This window comes from Globicephala melas, chromosome 5 (genome assembly GCF_963455315.2).
Source record: "Globicephala melas chromosome 5, mGloMel1.2, whole genome shotgun sequence".
Classification (NCBI taxonomy): Eukaryota; Metazoa; Chordata; class Mammalia; order Artiodactyla; family Delphinidae; genus Globicephala; species Globicephala melas.
Genome location: NC_083318.1, coordinates 1,001,887 through 1,018,322, shown reverse-complemented (window position 1 = coordinate 1,018,322; position 16,436 = coordinate 1,001,887). Strand labels below are relative to the sequence as shown.

General features: G+C 68.3%; 1 protein-coding gene across 7 annotated transcripts; it reads right to left on the bottom strand.

The window, feature by feature from the left end:
- Nucleotides 1-743: 743 nt before the first annotated feature.
- On the bottom strand, nt 744-16,066 carry FGFR3 (fibroblast growth factor receptor 3). Of its 7 annotated transcripts, none has more exons than XM_060298866.2 (18): nt 15,909-16,066; nt 15,329-15,539; nt 9,741-10,007; nt 9,544-9,597; nt 7,792-7,964; nt 7,585-7,708; nt 7,318-7,508; nt 5,580-5,724; nt 4,938-5,134; nt 4,447-4,592; nt 3,967-4,088; nt 3,779-3,889; nt 3,515-3,705; nt 3,310-3,432; nt 3,160-3,230; nt 2,811-2,948; nt 2,545-2,650; nt 744-2,431 (listed from the first exon to the last, which is right to left on the bottom strand). In XM_060298866.2, exons 2-18 carry the CDS (start codon nt 15,438-15,440, stop codon nt 2,285-2,287), a joined length of 2,418 nt encoding a protein of 805 aa, XP_060154849.1. In that variant the 5' UTR covers nt 15,441-15,539; nt 15,909-16,066; the 3' UTR covers nt 744-2,284. The 7 variants fall into 7 exon arrangements, with proteins under 7 accessions (XP_060154849.1, XP_060154850.1, XP_060154852.1 ...); XM_060298867.2 differs by having other exon boundaries at nt 4,447-4,595; nt 4,944-5,134; XM_060298869.2 differs by having other exon boundaries at nt 4,944-5,134.
- Nucleotides 16,067-16,436: the final 370 nt, after the last annotated feature.

Here is a 16,436-nt window from a genome sequence, read left to right as displayed (position 1 = left end):
GCAGCACCTGCCCAAAGTTGAAGGAGTGGCGGTGGCGGAGCGCAGGGGACAATGGTGGGGCCCAAGGCGGGTGCCAGGCCCGGGAGGGGGTGGGAAGCCAGCCAGGAGCAGGAGTGTGGCCAGGAGTGCAGACGGCTGACTCAGGGCGCCAGGTGAGGGCTTGGTTTACGTGGGGCTCCATGGGGGGGACCCACCTAGAAACGTCCCCCTCCCCCAGCTGACAGGGTAGGCAGACACCAGGGGCAGGGTGAGGAGAGGGAGGCCTTGGAACCAGCAACAGTTACCTGGATGTGACCCTCAGGGCCCCTGAACTCCACGAGCTGGGGGCAGATAGGGGATGGGCAGGCCCAGAGGATTTCCCCATTGCCTTCTCCCACAAACACATCACTTGCATTCCCTGCCCTTGGAGACCCCCGACCAAGGCAGTGAAGACCACTGGTGACCCTGAGGTTCCGCCCTGCCAGCGTCAGGCCCCTGTGCAGCTGGGCACACCGGATCACCCTCACCCTAGCTCTGCCCAGGACACATCGTCTCTGAGCCAAAGACCTGGGCTGGAAAGCCTTGGAGAGCGCAAGACCCAGGCAGCCAGTCTAGTCTGGGGCCCCAACCCCCGCAGCTGTTGCTCCAGCAGCAACTAGTGACCCCTCCCTCCTCGGGGGACAGATGACAGGACTTGCCCCAGGTGGGCAGTGAGTACCCGGGAGCTGCCCGGGACTCCAGGACAGGAGACAAGAAAGCATGGATCTGAACCAGTTGTCTGTTTATTTTTTGGAAAGCACGTCTGCTGGTTTGGGCCAACACCTTTGGCCCCCACAAGGCTGGGGGCCCTGAGAACCGAGACCACCCTGAGCCCGCTGACAAGCAGAGAACAGCCGCCCAAACTCAGGGCCATTAACAGTACAAAAAGTAACAAAACTGAATTTGTGGCTTTCTCTCCCAAGCTTTGAAAGGTAGCAGTCCGGGCTACAAAAGTCTAGAAGCGTTGCGTAAGAAGTGTTAAATCTACGTCTTGTAAAAACTCAATAAATTATATATATAGATATATATAAACTTGTAACATCTAACATCTGAACCTGCATGCAGGGCTGCCCCCCCGCCCCGAAACTGCCTCCCTGCCTGGAACACGTGGCAATTAGAAGAACCTGTATGAAAATACCAGCTTGCTTTGAAGTCTAAAAACATAAATCTCCTAAAGAAAACTCCTATAGAAATCTACTTCTTCTGCAAAAGAAGGCCAAAGGGAATAAAATGTCCCCTCGGAATCATCTCGAACTGTTAACGACCCTTTAGGGTGCCGGGGGCTGGCTCTGGCCTTGGGGTGTGGGCTGGACACACCCTCAGCAATGCCCCTAAACAAAGCATAAACCATCTCACTGTTAATAAGTTAAAACTTAAGCCTCTGCCGTGCAGCTGGCTGAACGCTAGGAGCCTGGGGAGTGACGGGGACACAGGCTCTGGGGGTCGATAAATAGCTTTACAAACATACAGGTCCAGGAACAATTTTTAAAACAAAACTGCGGTGCCAGAAAAGCCCCTCCAACCTCTGCTGGTTTTTGCGTCTCAACAGCGAGCCCCCAGGGCGCCTCGCTCGACTAGGGCACCCCGGCCCCTGCACCCTCAGGGCCCCGTGCCTCAGTTGTACCAGCCTGCCTCTTCCATATAGATATTTATATATATATGTATGTGTATATCATATACACAGCATCTATTTATATAAATGTACACTCATTTCTGGAATACACCTTTCGGATAGAAGTTAAAGGCTCCCGCCTTCAAGTACCCGTAATTTCAGTCTCTGAGGGTCAAGGTGGGAAGTGGGGAGGCCTGGAGGTGGGGAGCCGCTAACACTCACCCCAGGCGCAAGGTGCCACACGGGGGCTTCCCTGTAGGCTCAGCTTGGGCACTTGGAGGGGGGGCCTCAGCCCACTCTGGACACTGGAGCCCGGCCCACCCCGATGCTCCCTGTGGGGTGGCAGCGGGGGTCAGGGGAGCCTGGGGAGGGACCCCACGGGAGAAGCCCCTTACATTCTACGTCCGGTCCACCGGTGCTGCCGGCCCAGGTGGCCAGGAGGTCACCATACAGCAGGGCGGGCACGCCGGGGACCCCGAGCACACACGAGTGCACACATGCACACATGTGGAAGTTGTCTGTCCATCTGTCCACCTGTTCCAGGTCTTGAGCCCAGGCCGGTGAGACCCGTTGGTCACGGCACACCAGTGGCAGCACGGCAGGCTGGGGTCCGCTCTCACGTTGATGGGGGCTTGGCCCGCAGGCCGCGGCCCTTCACGTCCGCGAGCCCCCGCTGCCTGGCGGGGCCGGGGGCAGCAGGTCATGGGCGAACACAGAGTCGTCCCCTGAGGAGCCGGAGCTGGGGGTGTCCTGGCCGCCCGGCGAGTACTGCTCGAAGGGCACCGACAGGTCGAGGTACTCCTGCAGGCGGGCCGGGGTGGGGTTGCGGTCAGTGCTACGCCACCTCCAACGCCCGAGCTGTCCAGGCCCGGGGCGGGGGGTGGGCGGGGGGCGGCAGTGGGGCCCGAACTCACATCGGTGGATGTAACAGTGAGCACGCGGTCCAGGTCTTCCACCAGCTGCTTGAAGGTGGGCCTCTGGGAGGGCACGGCGTGCCAGCACTCACGCATGATCATGTACCTGCAGGCGGCACTCAGGTGGGCCCTTCCCTGCGCCCGCACACCGCGCCAGTCCCCCTCCCTTGGGAACAGCCTCGAGGCCGGCCCTCCCCCTGCCCGGGGGCGGGGCTCAGTGGGGGCCCAGCGGGGTCCCGAGGTGACAGGCGGGTGCGTGCGCTCACAGATCGTGTGTGCAGTTGGCCGGCTTGTCCATGCGGTGGCCTTCCTTCAGCAGCTTGAAGAGCTCCTCCACGGGGATGCCGGGGTACGGCGAGCCCCCCAGCGTGAAGATCTCCCAGAGCAGGACACCGAAGGACCAGCTGTGGGCGGCGAGGGCGCGGCACCGTCAGCCCACCCTGCCGCCCGCGGTCCCCCGTGCATGCGGAAGCCCCAGGACAGACCCCAGTGGGGTGCAGGGGGCTACCGATGGTGGCCGGCTCTGCCCCACAGCTCCCCGGCCCCTGCCCTGGTGTGGCCTGTGCCCCGCCCGGCTCCCCACCCCACCCCCGCCCGGGTCTGGGGGCCACATACACGTCACTCTGGTGGGTGTAGACGCGGTCAAACAAGGCCTCGGGCGCCATCCACTTCACGGGCAGGCGGCCCTGGGAGGAGGAACGGGGCTTGTTGACCGCCAGGCGCCTTCCCGGCTTGAGTCCCCCACCCTCCCCAGGCCGGGCTCACATTGGTGGTCTTCTTGTAGTAGTCGAGGTTGTGCACGTCGCGGGCCAGGCCAAAGTCCGCGATCTTCATCACGTTGTCCTCGGTCACCAGCACGTTGCGGGCGGCCAGGTCCCTGTGGATGCACTGGGGACAGGACCGGGGTTGAGGCGGTCGCCACCGGCTGCTCCCTCCGCCCCCCGGCCGGCCCGGCCCCGCCGGTGCTCACCTTCTGCGAGGCGAGGTACTCCATGCCCCGCGCCACCTGGTAGGCGCAGGAAACCAGGTCCTTGAAGGTGAGCTGCTCCTCGGGCAGCCGGCAAGTGTCGAAGGAGTAGTCCGTGCCCGGGGGCCGCCGCGCCCGCAGGTACTCCCGCAGGTTGCCCTTGGCCGCGTACTCCACCAGCACGTACAGGGGCCCTGCGAGCACCGGGGTCTCAGAGGGGGCTGCACCTGGGGGCTGCCCGCCGCCCGCCACGGGCCCAGCACCCACCGCCCTGCGTGCAGGCGCCCAGCAGGTTGATGATGTTCTTGTGTTTCCCGATCATCTTCATCATCTCCATCTCGGACACCAGGTCCGACAGGTCCTTATCTGTGGCGTCATCTGTGCGGGGAGGGGGTTTTGTCAGGCTGGGCCGTCCCAGCCTTGTCCAGGCTCCCCTCGCCACGTCCCTCCCTCACCTTTCAGCATCTTCACCGCCACCGTGACGGGCTTGGCAGCCCGGTCCTTGTCGATGCCGATAGCCTCTGCCATGACCACCTGGCCGAAGCAGCCCTCCCCGAGAGGCTTGCCCAGAGTCAGCCTGGCGGCAAAAGCAGAGAAGCGATGAGCACGCCCGCCCGCTTGAGGCACTGTCCCAGGCAGCCTGAGGTGCAGTGCCACCGCCTCCAGGAAGCCCACCACCCTCGCCCCGGCGACCGTGCTCGTGCTGGTGGAGGACCTTGCCCCCACCCCCCCACCCCGGCCTCTGGGCCGGTGAGAGCACTTCCTGGGGCGGGTCCTCCCCGCCACGCCCCAGCCCCATCTCCGGCAGTGGCCTACCTGATTCCCATCTGAATGCAGCCGGGTCTGAGTGGGGCCCCTCCCCACCACCGGCCCCCACCGTGTGTGCGCCCCCCACCCCCCCGGGCCAGGGCCCCAGGCCTTCGCACACCACTGACCGGGCCCGGGACAGCTCCCACTTGGGGTCGGCGGGCAGCTCGAGCTCAGAGACGTTGGCCAGCGCGGGGCCCTCCCCCGAGGACAGCCGGGCGATCCGCACCAGCGGCGTGTTGGAGCTCATGGACGAGCTGGACTCCAAGGACACCTGCTTGGGTCAGCAGGGGCAGGTTGGTGCTGCGGGGCCGCACGGCCGGGGCACGGGGGCGAGGGTGCGGCCCCCTCGGACCGTAGGCCGAGGCCAGGCCTGGGATGGCTGCCTGACTCCTGCACAGCACTGAGCGAAGACTTCTAAAATGTTCTGTGCCCAGAGTGACCCGGCTCTGTGCGGTGACCACAGAGACCACTGAGGGCTTGGCACCCCCCACAGCAGAAGGGCTGTCCCCGGGCAGGCCCCAGGCCCCAGGCCTTGACACTAGGAAGGGGACTGAGCGTGGGAGCCCGGGAGGCAGGGGCAGGGGCACGGGCAGCTCGGAACCTGGTATCTACTTTCTGTTACCTGTCGCTTGAGCGGGAAGCGGGAGACCTTGTGCACGGCGGGCGAGCCCAGGCCCTTCTTGGGGGGGCTGCGCAGGCGGCAGAGGGTCACAGCGGCCACCACCAGGATGAAGAGGAGGAAGCCCACCCCGTAGCTGAGGACACCTGCGTACACACTGCCAGCCTCACCAGCCTCCACCAGCTCCTCCTCAGCTGCAAAGACACGGGCGTTGGGGGCCTGGCCCAGCCTCTCAGGAGCCCCCGCGGGCCGCCCTGGGCCGGGCCGGGGGCTCAGCTCCCCTGGTGCGAGTGCTGAGGCCTGAAGGGCCTACTCGTTGAAGGTCCAGCAGCCAGAAATGCCTGGGCCAGGAGGGGCAGACCCAGGACAGAAAGAGCCCAGCGGAGCCAGCGGCACCCTCACCCGCCACCCGGGAGACACCAAAGCCACCGTATCGGCTGCGGGGGACCCCGTTGGGATGGGGCGCTCGAGGGAGGCCCTCTGGGCCAAGACAGGGCCGTGTGGGCTCTGTCCCCATACCGGGCACAGGGCCTGGCTCGAGGGCTCTGCAGTCCCCTGCCTGTCCCCGATGGCGTTGGCGTGTCCCGAGCTGCAGCCCCGAGAGGACAGGCGCAGAGCGAGCGCAGCAGGAGCTGGTACCTGGCAGCACCACCAGCCACGCAGAGTGATGGGAAAACCCGATAGAATTGCCCGCCAGACACGTGTACTCCCCCGCGTCCTCAAAGGTGACATTGCGCAAGGACAGAACCTCTAGCTCCTTGTCGGTGGTGTTAGCGCCCGCCGTCTACAAAGAAAGAACAGAGCGCGATAGGAGAGCGCCAGCACCTCCCGCGGGCACCACAGCCAGAGTCCACGCGGCGACGATCCAGCCAGGCTGCAAGGAAAACGCCGCCACCACCACCACGGCCACGGCCACGGCCACGGCGGCCGAGGGCCCCCTGCCTCGTGCGTCCACACCGAGCCTGAAGCCAGTCCCTCCACCGGCAAGTCCTCTGTCCCAGGTGAGCCAGGCGTGCGACCGGCTGCACAGCAGGAGGGGTTAGCGCGCACCAGGAGGGGAGGCGGGCGGGCAGGCGACAGAGACGGGCAGGAAGTGAGCAGCAGCGGGAGCAGGGGCCAGAGAGAGGGATGGAGGGAGAGCGCGAGAGCCAGAGCAGCGGAAGACGGGCTCCGGCCCGGCCTCGGGGCTGAGGTCCTCCGGGCAGGGGGGTGGGGGGAGGAGTGCGCACGGGGGTGCAGGCGGGTCGGCACAGGCCACGGGGGCTCAAAGCAGGCGGTCACGGCGGAGGCCAGAGAGGCGGCGGCGCAGATGTGGCCACGCCAGGAGCAGAGTGTGAGCTGGGGACGGGGCACGAGCGGCGGGGCGTGCGGGTGGGCGCAGGGCCAGGGCGTCGGAGCTGGAGCTCGGCGTGCCAGGCAGGCGTGGGACAGAGTTGTTACCTGCTTGGGGCCCGTGAACACGCAGCCAAAAGGCCTTCTCAGCCACGCCTATGAAATTGGAGGCTCGACAGAGGTACTCGCCCCCGTCGCGCTCGGACACATTGGCCAGGCGGAGGCGCGCGTCGGCCTCCACACTCTCACTGATCCACGACTGCAGGGACAAGAGACCCGGCTCAGGCGCGGAAGCCCCGCCGGGCATGGAAGTGGCCGCGCAGGAGCGGGCCTGTCTAGACCAGGCTCTGAGGCTCTGAGACCCCCAAGGAACGGATGGGCGGACTAGGCTGTGCCAGCTAGGAAGGCTGCCTGGAGGCGGCTGTCGTCTCCGCGGATGCACCTTCCTCTCATCCACCCCAACAGCCCGGAGCGCAGCCCTGGCTGGTGGCGCTCAGAGAGGCCCTCCCAGGGCACTGGAGCTGCCCACCGCGGGGGCCCCGGCTGCCACACGGCTGGGCCGAGAGCACCCGGCACCGCCCCGCGGCTAGTCTGGACCCCTGCTCCCGCCCCGCAGGCCCATCTCGTCTCTAAACAGATGTTTCTCTTTGGGCTGCAAGTGTCGCAATCACCCCAACTCGGGGGGCCCCCACCCCTGGGGCCGTGGGAACAAAGCTCAGGCGGTCCTGCCCTGAGGGCCCAGTGAGGTGGGCGGGTGGCCGTCTGAAGGCACACAAGGGCGCAAGGACACAGGGCTCACTGTAGGTCCTGGCGTGCTGGGCCGGGCCCCACCTCCCGAGCCGACCCCCCCGCTGCTTCTCCCCGCAGGTCCAAAGCCTGTGCCCCGACCCCCGTCCCTTAAACACGACAGGCCTCCTGCCTGGGATGCCCTCCCTGTCCCCGGCGAAAGGGGCCCCCGCGGGGCCGGGCCTGATGGCTCACCTGCAAGGAGTCCCCCGCCCCCAGCCCGCCTGCCCCACCCAGCCAGCGGCGCGGCGGGGCCCACCTTGAGCACCGTGACATAGGGTGTGCCGTCGGGCCCCACTTTGCTGCCGTTCACCTCCACGTGCTTGAGCCACTGGATGTGGGGCTGCGCGTCGCTGTACACCTTGCAGTGGAATTCCACGTCGCTGCCCAGCACCGCCGTCTGGTTGGCGGGCAGCCCCGCCTGCAGGATAGGCCGGTGCGGGGAGCGCTCTGCGGGACAGGGGGCGCTCAGAGGCTGCCTGACCCGCGCCCGCTTGCCGCCCGCACCCGCCAGCCCGGGCCTCACCCAGCACGTCCAGAGTGTACGTCTGCCGGATGCTGCCGAACTTGTTCTCCACGACGCACGTGTAGTTGCCGCGGTCCGAAGGCACCACGCTCTCCATGACCAGGCTCCACTGCTGGTGCCGCAGCTGCAGGTGGACACGGGTGAGCGGACGGCGGGCTGTGCCCTGCTGGCCGGCACCGAGGCCCCAGCGCCCCCCGCCGGGCCCACCTTGATGCCCCCGATGCGGTGCTCGCCTCGGAACTCCTTGCCATTCTTCAGCCAGGAGATGGACGGGGTGGGGTTGCCGGCGGCTGGGCAGCGGAAGCGAACCGTGTTGGCCGCCGGCACCGCCAGCAGCTTCTTGTCCATCCGCTCGGGCCGTGTCCAGTAAGGGGCCCCTGCTGGCAGAAGGGCGCGGGAAGGCTGTGACCAGGGTGGGAGTAGAGGCCTGCCTGCCCCGCGCCAGCCTCAGTCTCCCCTCCTGTGTAGGAAAGGTCGGCCTTTTGAAGACCCCTGCTTGGGCTGGACGAGCCTTCGGTGGCCTCAGGTGGCCACCTCCTGGCATTCAAAAGCCAGGTCCCCTCCCTTCCCGTCCACTTCCCTCAAGCACCTCCTCCAGCCGAGAGGACCCCGGGCGCCACACCACGGCCCAGGAGCCTTCACGACGCAAAGGTGTCCTCCCAGGGGAGCACCCACCCACCCAGGCAGGCCCACCAGAGGGGAGACGCAGCCCGCAGAGGGACCAGGTCACAGCGGGCTAGGAAGCCCGGCTGCATGCACGGGCAGGGCCAGGCCTCGGGAGCTCACCAGGAGGCAAGACCCAGCCACCCGCAGAACCCGGAGCCTTGAGACCGGCCAGGAGCCACTCTCCACACCATGGGCGCCAGGTGGGGACGCGGTGAAAGGGTGTCTGGGAGGCCCTGCTCCCCCATCCTGTTTTCCAGGACCGTCCCACCCCCACCCTCACAGCCCAACTGGCTTTTCTCCCTTGGGGCTGGGGTGAGGCTGCATTCCCACCACGGGGAGGCTGGGTGGGTGTCCCCAGGAGGGAGGGAGCCTTTCCCTGCGACCCTGCTGCCATCCGTGCAGCCACCTCCGAGAGGGTGCCGAAGCCCGGGTGGGGAGCAGTGTGGGCAGGCGCCGGGGGTGGCGCCTCCAGAGCTCTGGGGGCCGGTGTCAGACACCCCAGGGTGGCCCGGGGAGCCCGGCAGGGAGGGGCCGTTCCCTGAGACTGGAGACCGCGATGCCTTCAGGAAGGCAGCTCTGCCAGCAGCCCTGCTGCGTGGCCCTGAGCCCACTCAGGAAGAAGAACGCCAACCCCCTGCCTGGGACGGCCAGGGCGAGCGGGACACACAGGGGACAGGCGGGAGGCGGCGGGGCGCCCGCCGGGCCCTCACCCCCGTCCCGCATCTCGGGGCATCTCAAACTCAGCTCCTCCAAAACCAGACGCCACCTCCCTGAGCCGGCCCCCGCCCGCTGGGCAAAGCCCTTGCTGCTCACTGTTCCAGGCGCTGTCACCTCAGCCTGTCACCGGAAAGCACTGCGCAGCCCCTTCACAGTGATATGCCGGGACCTGCTGTCCCTGCTGCTCAGCGCCACCCCCCCCCCCCCCGCACTGTCTCAGTCGCCCCCCACCGGCCCTAACCCCTCTGTCCGCTGCCGCCTGCCCTGTCTCAGTCACACATGGGACGGGCCACCTCGCCCACAGGCCTCACTGCCCCGGCCCCGGCCACACCGGCCCCCCGGCTGCTCCTGGAGCCCCGGGCCCCAGTCCCCTCCCCACAGCACGGTGCCCCATCCCACCCGTCACCTGCCACCCGGAGCCCAGAGCTGGGCACGCATCGCCGCCACCCCACACTAAGGGGCCCCCACGGAGGTGGCCCCCAGACCTCGGTCTCTCCCCTGCCTGGTGAGCAGGGCCCCAGTGGGAGGTCGGTCCCCAGCCCTGGGCAGCCCCGCGTGCCTGGAACCCGGCCTCACCTGTGTCTTCAGCTTCGTCTTCCCCATCTTCATCGTCTCCTGAGGACGGAGCATCTGTGGCGCAGGCGAGAGGGAAATGTGGGAGGTGGCCCTGCAACCAGGCAGGGGCCCCTCACTCCGACGGCGCCTCCGGGGGCCTCCCCTCCCCCAAGGCCACCAGGACCCTCCGGAGCGTCGTGGGCCCCAGCAGGCCCTACCTGTCACGCGCACGGTGAAGTGGCACAGGACACTCTGCGTGAGGCGCTGGCGGCAGCTGTAGGCCCCGGCGTCCTCATGGGAGACGTTGAGCACCTGCAGCCGCTGCGGCCCCACCAGGATGCGATCTGAGGGCGCCAGCCCCACGCCGTCCTTCACCCAGACCGTGGGCCCTGAGGGAGCCCCCGCGGGCCAGTGGCAGCTCAGCTCCACGGTGTCCCCGCTGCCAAAGACCAGCTCCTGCTGGCCAGGCTCAGGGCCCGGGACCTCTGCGGGCAAGATGGGGGCCCATGAGGCAGGCGCCCCCCAAACCAGGGGCGCCAGGGGGCTCCGCACCCCACACTGTGGCACCGCACGCGCCGGGGGGAGGCTGGGGCCTGTGGGGGCTGAGGTGGGCCCAGGAGACGGAAGAGCCTGTGGTCCTGCCGACTGTCCCACAGGGCCGGGCGCGGGCACTGTTCGTAGTGCCACCAGGTCTCCGTCCCGAGGACGACCCTGCTGTGGTAGCGCTTATGTAGAGGACACGCGAGGAAGCGGGAGGGGCCGCTCCAGTCCAGCACTGTCTGTAGACACGGAACACTCCAGTTTCAGAGCGTCCAATTTTCCTTTGATTCTTTTCAGTGATTTAGAAATGCAGCATCCGCTCCGACCTCACGGGCAGCAGCGAAGCAGGAGGTGGGCGTGCTGTGTTTGGCCGACCTCAGCTAAAACAGAGGCTCGGAGGTGGGGACGAGCGGGGTAGTGACAAGACAATTCATCCCAGGAGGGGGTGCCCACCTGGTGCCCCCCACCCCTCATCTTGGCTTCAAAACCAGTTCGGGACCTGCCCAGCCCCAGAAGGGAGCGCCGCAGTCAGACAACACCCCCAAGCCTTCCAGAAGAGCCCCAAGCTGATGCCGGCAAGGCCAGCCCAGAGTGGAGGCTCTCAGGGGCATGGACAGCCTGAACCCCGACTCAGACTACACCTCCGCAGTAAATCAGAGAGAACACATACCCAGAAGGAGGCTAGAAATACACAGACGTGGTACCAGTTGTGGCCAGTGGGGTGAGGGGACCTAGGACCCCTCATCTTACAGATGGACACAGGCGAGGGGAGGAAGACTGCAGACTCGGCTGGCGGCGAGGCCAGAGCAGGCACCGCCAGGCCAGGCTGAGGAGGCCCGGCCCACCTCTCCCCGCAGGTGCCGAGAAGTCGGGGTGGAGGGTCCTTGCCGAGGGCGCATGTCCACTGTGGCCCCTGCGCCCCTCCCCGACCAGTGGCTGTCCAGATCCCAAGGGGCCAACAAGGCCTGGGACCCAGGGGCTGACCAGCCCCCCCAGGCCTCCCTGCCAGAGCTGGGCAATGCATAGCGCAGGCAGGCAGCCTGGGCTCTGGGCCCGGGACAGGGCTGGGTGGTCCCACCACGCAGACCCAGCTGGGTCGGTCACACCGTTACTTGTCATTCTGCCGACGCACGGCCTAGATTCGAGGGCCCAGCTGCCCGTTCTGGCCACGCCAGTCCCTGGCTCCTCCGACGGGCCCCGTTCTGCCCCCCACCTCAGGAGGTTCCACAAGCTCGGCGCCCACCAGAAGGGTCCCTGAAGTGCCCATGGGGTCTGCATTCCCAGGGTCCCCACAGTCAGGGGGCTCCTGGCTTGACTTTCAGACCCCCAGTCCCGGCCACAGTGTTATGTGGGGACCACCCAGTGCCGGGAGCCGGCTGAGGCCCCCCAGAAGGCCGAGAACAGGCTGGCTGCGGCTGCCTCAGCCCCAGGCCCTGGCCCAAGGGCAACAGTGGTTTGTTCCGGTTTGGTCTGGGCGGCAAAGGCAGGTCAAGCCATCCGCACAAGTATTCGCTTCAACCTGGTCCAGCAGGGGGCTGGGAGGACGCAGCGCTCCGCCGAGGGCCAGCCCCGGACCTGCCCAGGACCCTGCTCCACTAGGTGGCCGTAGAGGCCGGGGACCTCCGGACCAGGGCAGGGACGGCAGTAGCACCTCCACTTCCTGCAGATCCAATCCACTCCGCGCCACAGAGGACCCGGGGGAGACCAGGCAACGCCAAGGCGGGGGCGGCGGTGGTGTCAGGCGGGGGGACACAGAGTGACAGGCAGGGCCCGAGGGGGCACTCTGCCTAGGGGCTGTGGGCTCCTCAGCTCCCACCACAATGGCCTCAGGAAGGAGGCTTTCTTGATCAACAAAAGGGGGCCCGTCCACACCCACACAGGCACTGGCGCCACACACGTGGGAAGACAAATGTCCTCTGTGCCATGGTGGGTGCCCACGTGCCATGCGGGGGTGGGCAGAGGTGGAATGTCCGCCCCCGTGGGTCCCACAGCACCTGTTCCAGCCTGCACCCCCGCCAAAGGCCTGAGCTCGGTGAGGGGGCCGCCAAGGGGTACTGTGTCCTGGAGGGGCCAAGCCGGGCCTTCGGGCACGTCTCCCAGGCCCAGAATCCTCCTGAATCTGCCACTCACGGGCCCTGTGACTCAGTTTCCCCCACTGGCAGGCCAGGGAGGCCACCACAAGCAGTTAAAGCACTGGAGCCGGTGAAAATAGGGGGCGCGAGACCCCCCTGCCCCAGGGCTACACCCCAGGATTGATGTCCACCAGGCCGCAGCCGGAGTGGTGCCAGCCTGCTCCAGAGGGCCGCGAGCCCTGCTGGCGGAACTCGCTCCCGGTTTGGGGTCACTACAGTTGAGACCCGCTCAATGCATGTGGGGTGTGCAGGGGTCGGGCCACCCTCCGTGAGAGGGGCCTGGAGGAGACCCCAGGGAACAAGCATCAAATCCAGACCCGATTCAGAGGAGGCGCCTGGAGCTGACGACGGAGGAAGAGCAAAGCCCTCTGGCTCTGGATGTGGGTGAAGGTCTCTGATGCCAGGTACATGCTTTAAATAGCCGGGAGGCGCGCCCCAAAGGGACCGTGAAGTCATGGCCTTCCTGCCTCCCCAGTCCCCTCCCCACCCGGAAACAATATGAAAAGTTTCGTAACAAAGTGAGGAAAAGAAAGGGGTGGGATCCAGAGGCCTGGCGGGCTAATGAGGGCTTACAGGATTATCCAGCCTAATCCTCCAGCAACCCTTCCGTTATCCCGCACAGGCGAGGAAACTGAGGCTGCAGGAAAGCAACCAGAACCAGGGTGGGCAGCCAGCAGCCTCGGGCCCAGCAGGGCCTGGGGTCAGGGAGCCCCCCCCCCCCCCGGTCCCCCAGCCTGAAGAGGCTCCTCACCTTTCATTCACTTGTAAATCACTCAGGCCGGCCTGGCCACCCGCTCCCCCAAACCGGTACCTGGGCAGACGCCCCGCCTACCTTCTCAAGGAGACCCCTAGCTCCCCTCTAGGTTCAACTGTAAAATGGGGCGCACCAGGCCCCAGATAGGGCCCCAGGTGGGACTTGAGGGCCTGGGGGGGCGGGGGCACCTTTGGCTCAGTGCAGGGGCTCAGAGGCCAGAGGTCCAGCCTCAGGCTCAGCGCAGGTTAATGAACCACCCGGAGGCCCGCGGGGCTCAAAGTCCAGCCCTGAGGAGGAGCAGGTGGGGGAGGGTGCCGCCAGCACCTTCCTGGGAAGTACCCTCACCCCCCGAGGCCCCTCCTGGCCGGGGGGGGGGCACCCATCAACCTTCCTGCCTGGCGGGGGCCCCCGCCAGTGGCTTCGTGCGGAGATGGAGGCCGCCCTGGCGGGGCCTGGGGTGGCCAGGGCAGTCCAGCGGCGGACACCTTCCCCAGTGTCCGTGACCCCTGCCAGCTCCGGCTCCGTAATTTATGTTCCCCGGGAAGTGCCAGGCTGGGACCTTTGTAAATTTCACGAGGCCTTTGTATTTTTACTGCCTGGCTCGTGGCCCAGCTCCTTCAGGAACCGGATTAGGTTTATTGACCTATCAACTCACTACCTGTTTCACCAACTTTACTGCGAGGACAGGGGCCCCGGTGCGCGGGCACCCCAGCCCCTGGGGGGGTCCTCAGGACGCTCTACCCCAGGCCCGCATCTGGTGGGGGCGCTGCCAGTTTCCCGAGGCGGGGAAGGAGGGGGCCACTGCCCCACCTCCGCGCCGCAGGGGGTCCGGGAGGTCTGGAGCTCCGCCCACCGCCCCCTCCCCCGGGGCTATTTGACATTCCCCGGCCGTAGGGAGTAATATCTTTATCTGAATGCGAATGCTAATTCGGGGCTCCCCCCGCGGCCGCCTATTCTGCGCCCCTGGAAGCGGGGGCCGCCCTAGCAAGCTCTAAAAGCGCGCCCTGACCTCCCGACGGCCTCTGTCACGCCGCTGAATGACACGCACATTCAAGCGCCGAGCCCACTTTCATTCATAAAAAAATGACATTGTTCCGGGAGGCCGCAGCCGCCGCCGGAGGAAGGGGCGCGGGGGACGCAGGGAGGGGCGGGCCGCCATCTGCCTCCGTCCAGCCCGCGGCCGCCGCCTCCCTGGCACTGCGCGCCCGCAGCCGCTCGACTCACACCTCCCCGCGAGGCCCGGCCGCCATCAATGCGCGGTCTGTGGCCGCGCCGAGGTACAAAGGAGCGGCTGTTCGGGTCTCGCCCGGGTGGGGCGTGAGCTCACCGGGCGAAGGCCTCCCTCCGCGCCGCCGCCGGGCTGGGGACAGCGGTGCGCGCAGCCCCCTCGCCCGCGCCGGTCCTCGCCAGCGCCCCGGAGTTGTTGGTCTCCAGGGGGCGGGCTCCCTACGGCCTCCCCTCTCTGCCGGGGCCTGGCAGCGCGTGTGCGGGGCGTGGGCACCCGGAGCGCTCGGCCGGGCGCAGCGTGGGTCAGCGCGCGCTGCACCTCGAGGGCCTTGTGCGTGTGCGGGTCAGGGCCCGGTGCCAAGACGCGCTCCCGCCCCGCCCCTGCCCAGGCTCTACGGGCCCTCCTCGCAGACCCTCGACGTCCCCCTGGACCTTGACCGCCAGCGGGGTTCCGCGACTCCACATCGCTCGGACATCCGCCCTCTCACCTCCCGGCCCCCGCCTGGCGTTCGCTGCACACCCCTGGGGGCAGTCATCTTAACTCACAGGTCATGAGAGCTGGGTGGGGGGAAACGGAGGCACTAGGTGTCACCTGGTCATGCAGGCCACTGAGGGGCTGGGGCCCGGCCCCGGGCTGACGCACTCTCATACCCTCCCTCCAAAGTCCAACCTCTCGCTTTGGCTGACGCTGGCCACGAACTGGGGCCCGAAGGGGGCTGGGGGGAGAGGCACCAACAGCAGAAACGGTCCGTCAGTGCAGAACCCGCGGAACAATGGGAATCGTGGAAACGCAGTCCCCAAGCCCTCCCGACAGCGCCCGGGAGCAGGCTGCGCCCCACTGGGGAACCGCTGGGGGCGGGCGTTGCGGACGCCACCGCGGTGCCCGGCTCGCCGCCGCAGCCTCGCACTTGGGTGGCAGCCCTGCGGCTCCAGGCGCCCCACAAACTGCCGCGCCAGCTCTGGCCCCGATCCCCGGGGAGGGAGGGCGGCAGAAACCCGGACGCTGGCCCCGCTATGCCAGCCCAGAGCAAGCCCTGGGGCCCACTCTGATCTCCGGCGCCCCACACCCACCCAGGCGCCCGTTCCCCGGCCCCGACGCTTCTGCCTGCCGGGCCCAGTGTCCCTCCCCAGTACCCGTCGGGTCCTTCCGTACCTGCTGCTCTCCGCACGACGCGCTGCTCCATGCCCGGGGACCCGGAGACGGCGCCGGTCATCACGACTGCCACGGCCACAAAGAACGCGAGGGCGCAAGCCGGGGCGCCCATAGCTGGGGAGGGTGTTACGACGTCCTCAGGCGGCGCGCGCCAGCATGCTGCCCCCCATGGCCCGGTTCTGGCACCGGCGGGAGGGCGCCACTCGGGAGTCTGTTGGAGGAGGCAGGCAACTCGTTACTCGGGCGCGCAGGGGCGAAGGCGGCGGTGGCAGGGCTCCTGCGCCCCGGCCCCTCCGATCCCCGTCCGCCCCGCCCGCCGCCGCCGCCCAGGGCTCCCGGGCCGCCTGGCGCCGGCCGCCGCCTCCCCGCCGCGGTCCCTCCCTCCCCCTTCCCTCCCTGGCTGCTGCAGAGCCCTCCCAGGGCGGCGGCGGCGGCGGCTGCAAACTTTCCAGAGCTGGAAGCCCGCGCCCCGGCCGGGCCCCGCCGCAGAGACCGCTCGGGATCCGAGCCCGCCGCGCGCTCTGGACCTGCCGCGCGCCCGCCTGGTCCCCTCGCGCCCGCCGGGTCCCCACGCACCAACCTGGCAGCAGCGGGCGCCCGACTCACTGAGCGCGGCTCTGGCTCGCGCTCGCTGCCCGCCGGCCCAGCGCCTGCGCCCCGTCCCACCGGCCGTCGGCTCGGCGGTGCGTCCGTGCGCCCGGCCGAGCTGGACCGCGCGGCGCCAGCTGCCCGCGCCGCCGCCGCCGCCGCCGCCACCGCGCACTGAGCCCGGGCTGCCCGGCGCGCGGCAGCCAGTGGAGGCCGGCCTGCGCCCGCCCCGCCCCGCCCCGGCCACGCCCGCTCTGGCCCGCTCGGGCGCGGGGACACGCCCCTCCCCTGGGGCGGTCCGGAGGCGGGGCCGCGGCTTGCCTCGCCTCTGCCCGCGGAGGGGATTAGAGGGGGCGGGGCGGGGCGGGGGCGCCCGGCGGTCTCGGAGGGCGTGGGAGCCCGGCTCCGCGGCGAGGCCCCCAGTCGCACCGCTGGGCCCTGCGCTGAGGGCGGCCCCGCGCGGGGCGGGCGCACAGAGAGCCCGAGCGCAGGCTTCTATTTGCACAGCGCGCAGTCCCGG

Coding starts and splice junctions, on each gene's coding strand:
- FGFR3 (XM_060298866.2), bottom strand. CDS start 15,440: ATGGGCGCCCCGGCTTGCGCCCTCGCGTTCTTTGTGGCCGTGGCAGTC. Junction 3,706..3,778: donor GGGCGCCTGCACGCAGGGCG/GTGGGTGCTGGG, acceptor CGGTGCTCGCAG/GGCCCCTGTACGTGCTGGTG. Junction 2,432..2,544: donor TCACTGTTACATCCACCGAT/GTGAGTTCGGGC, acceptor GCCCGCCTGCAG/GAGTACCTCGACCTGTCGGT.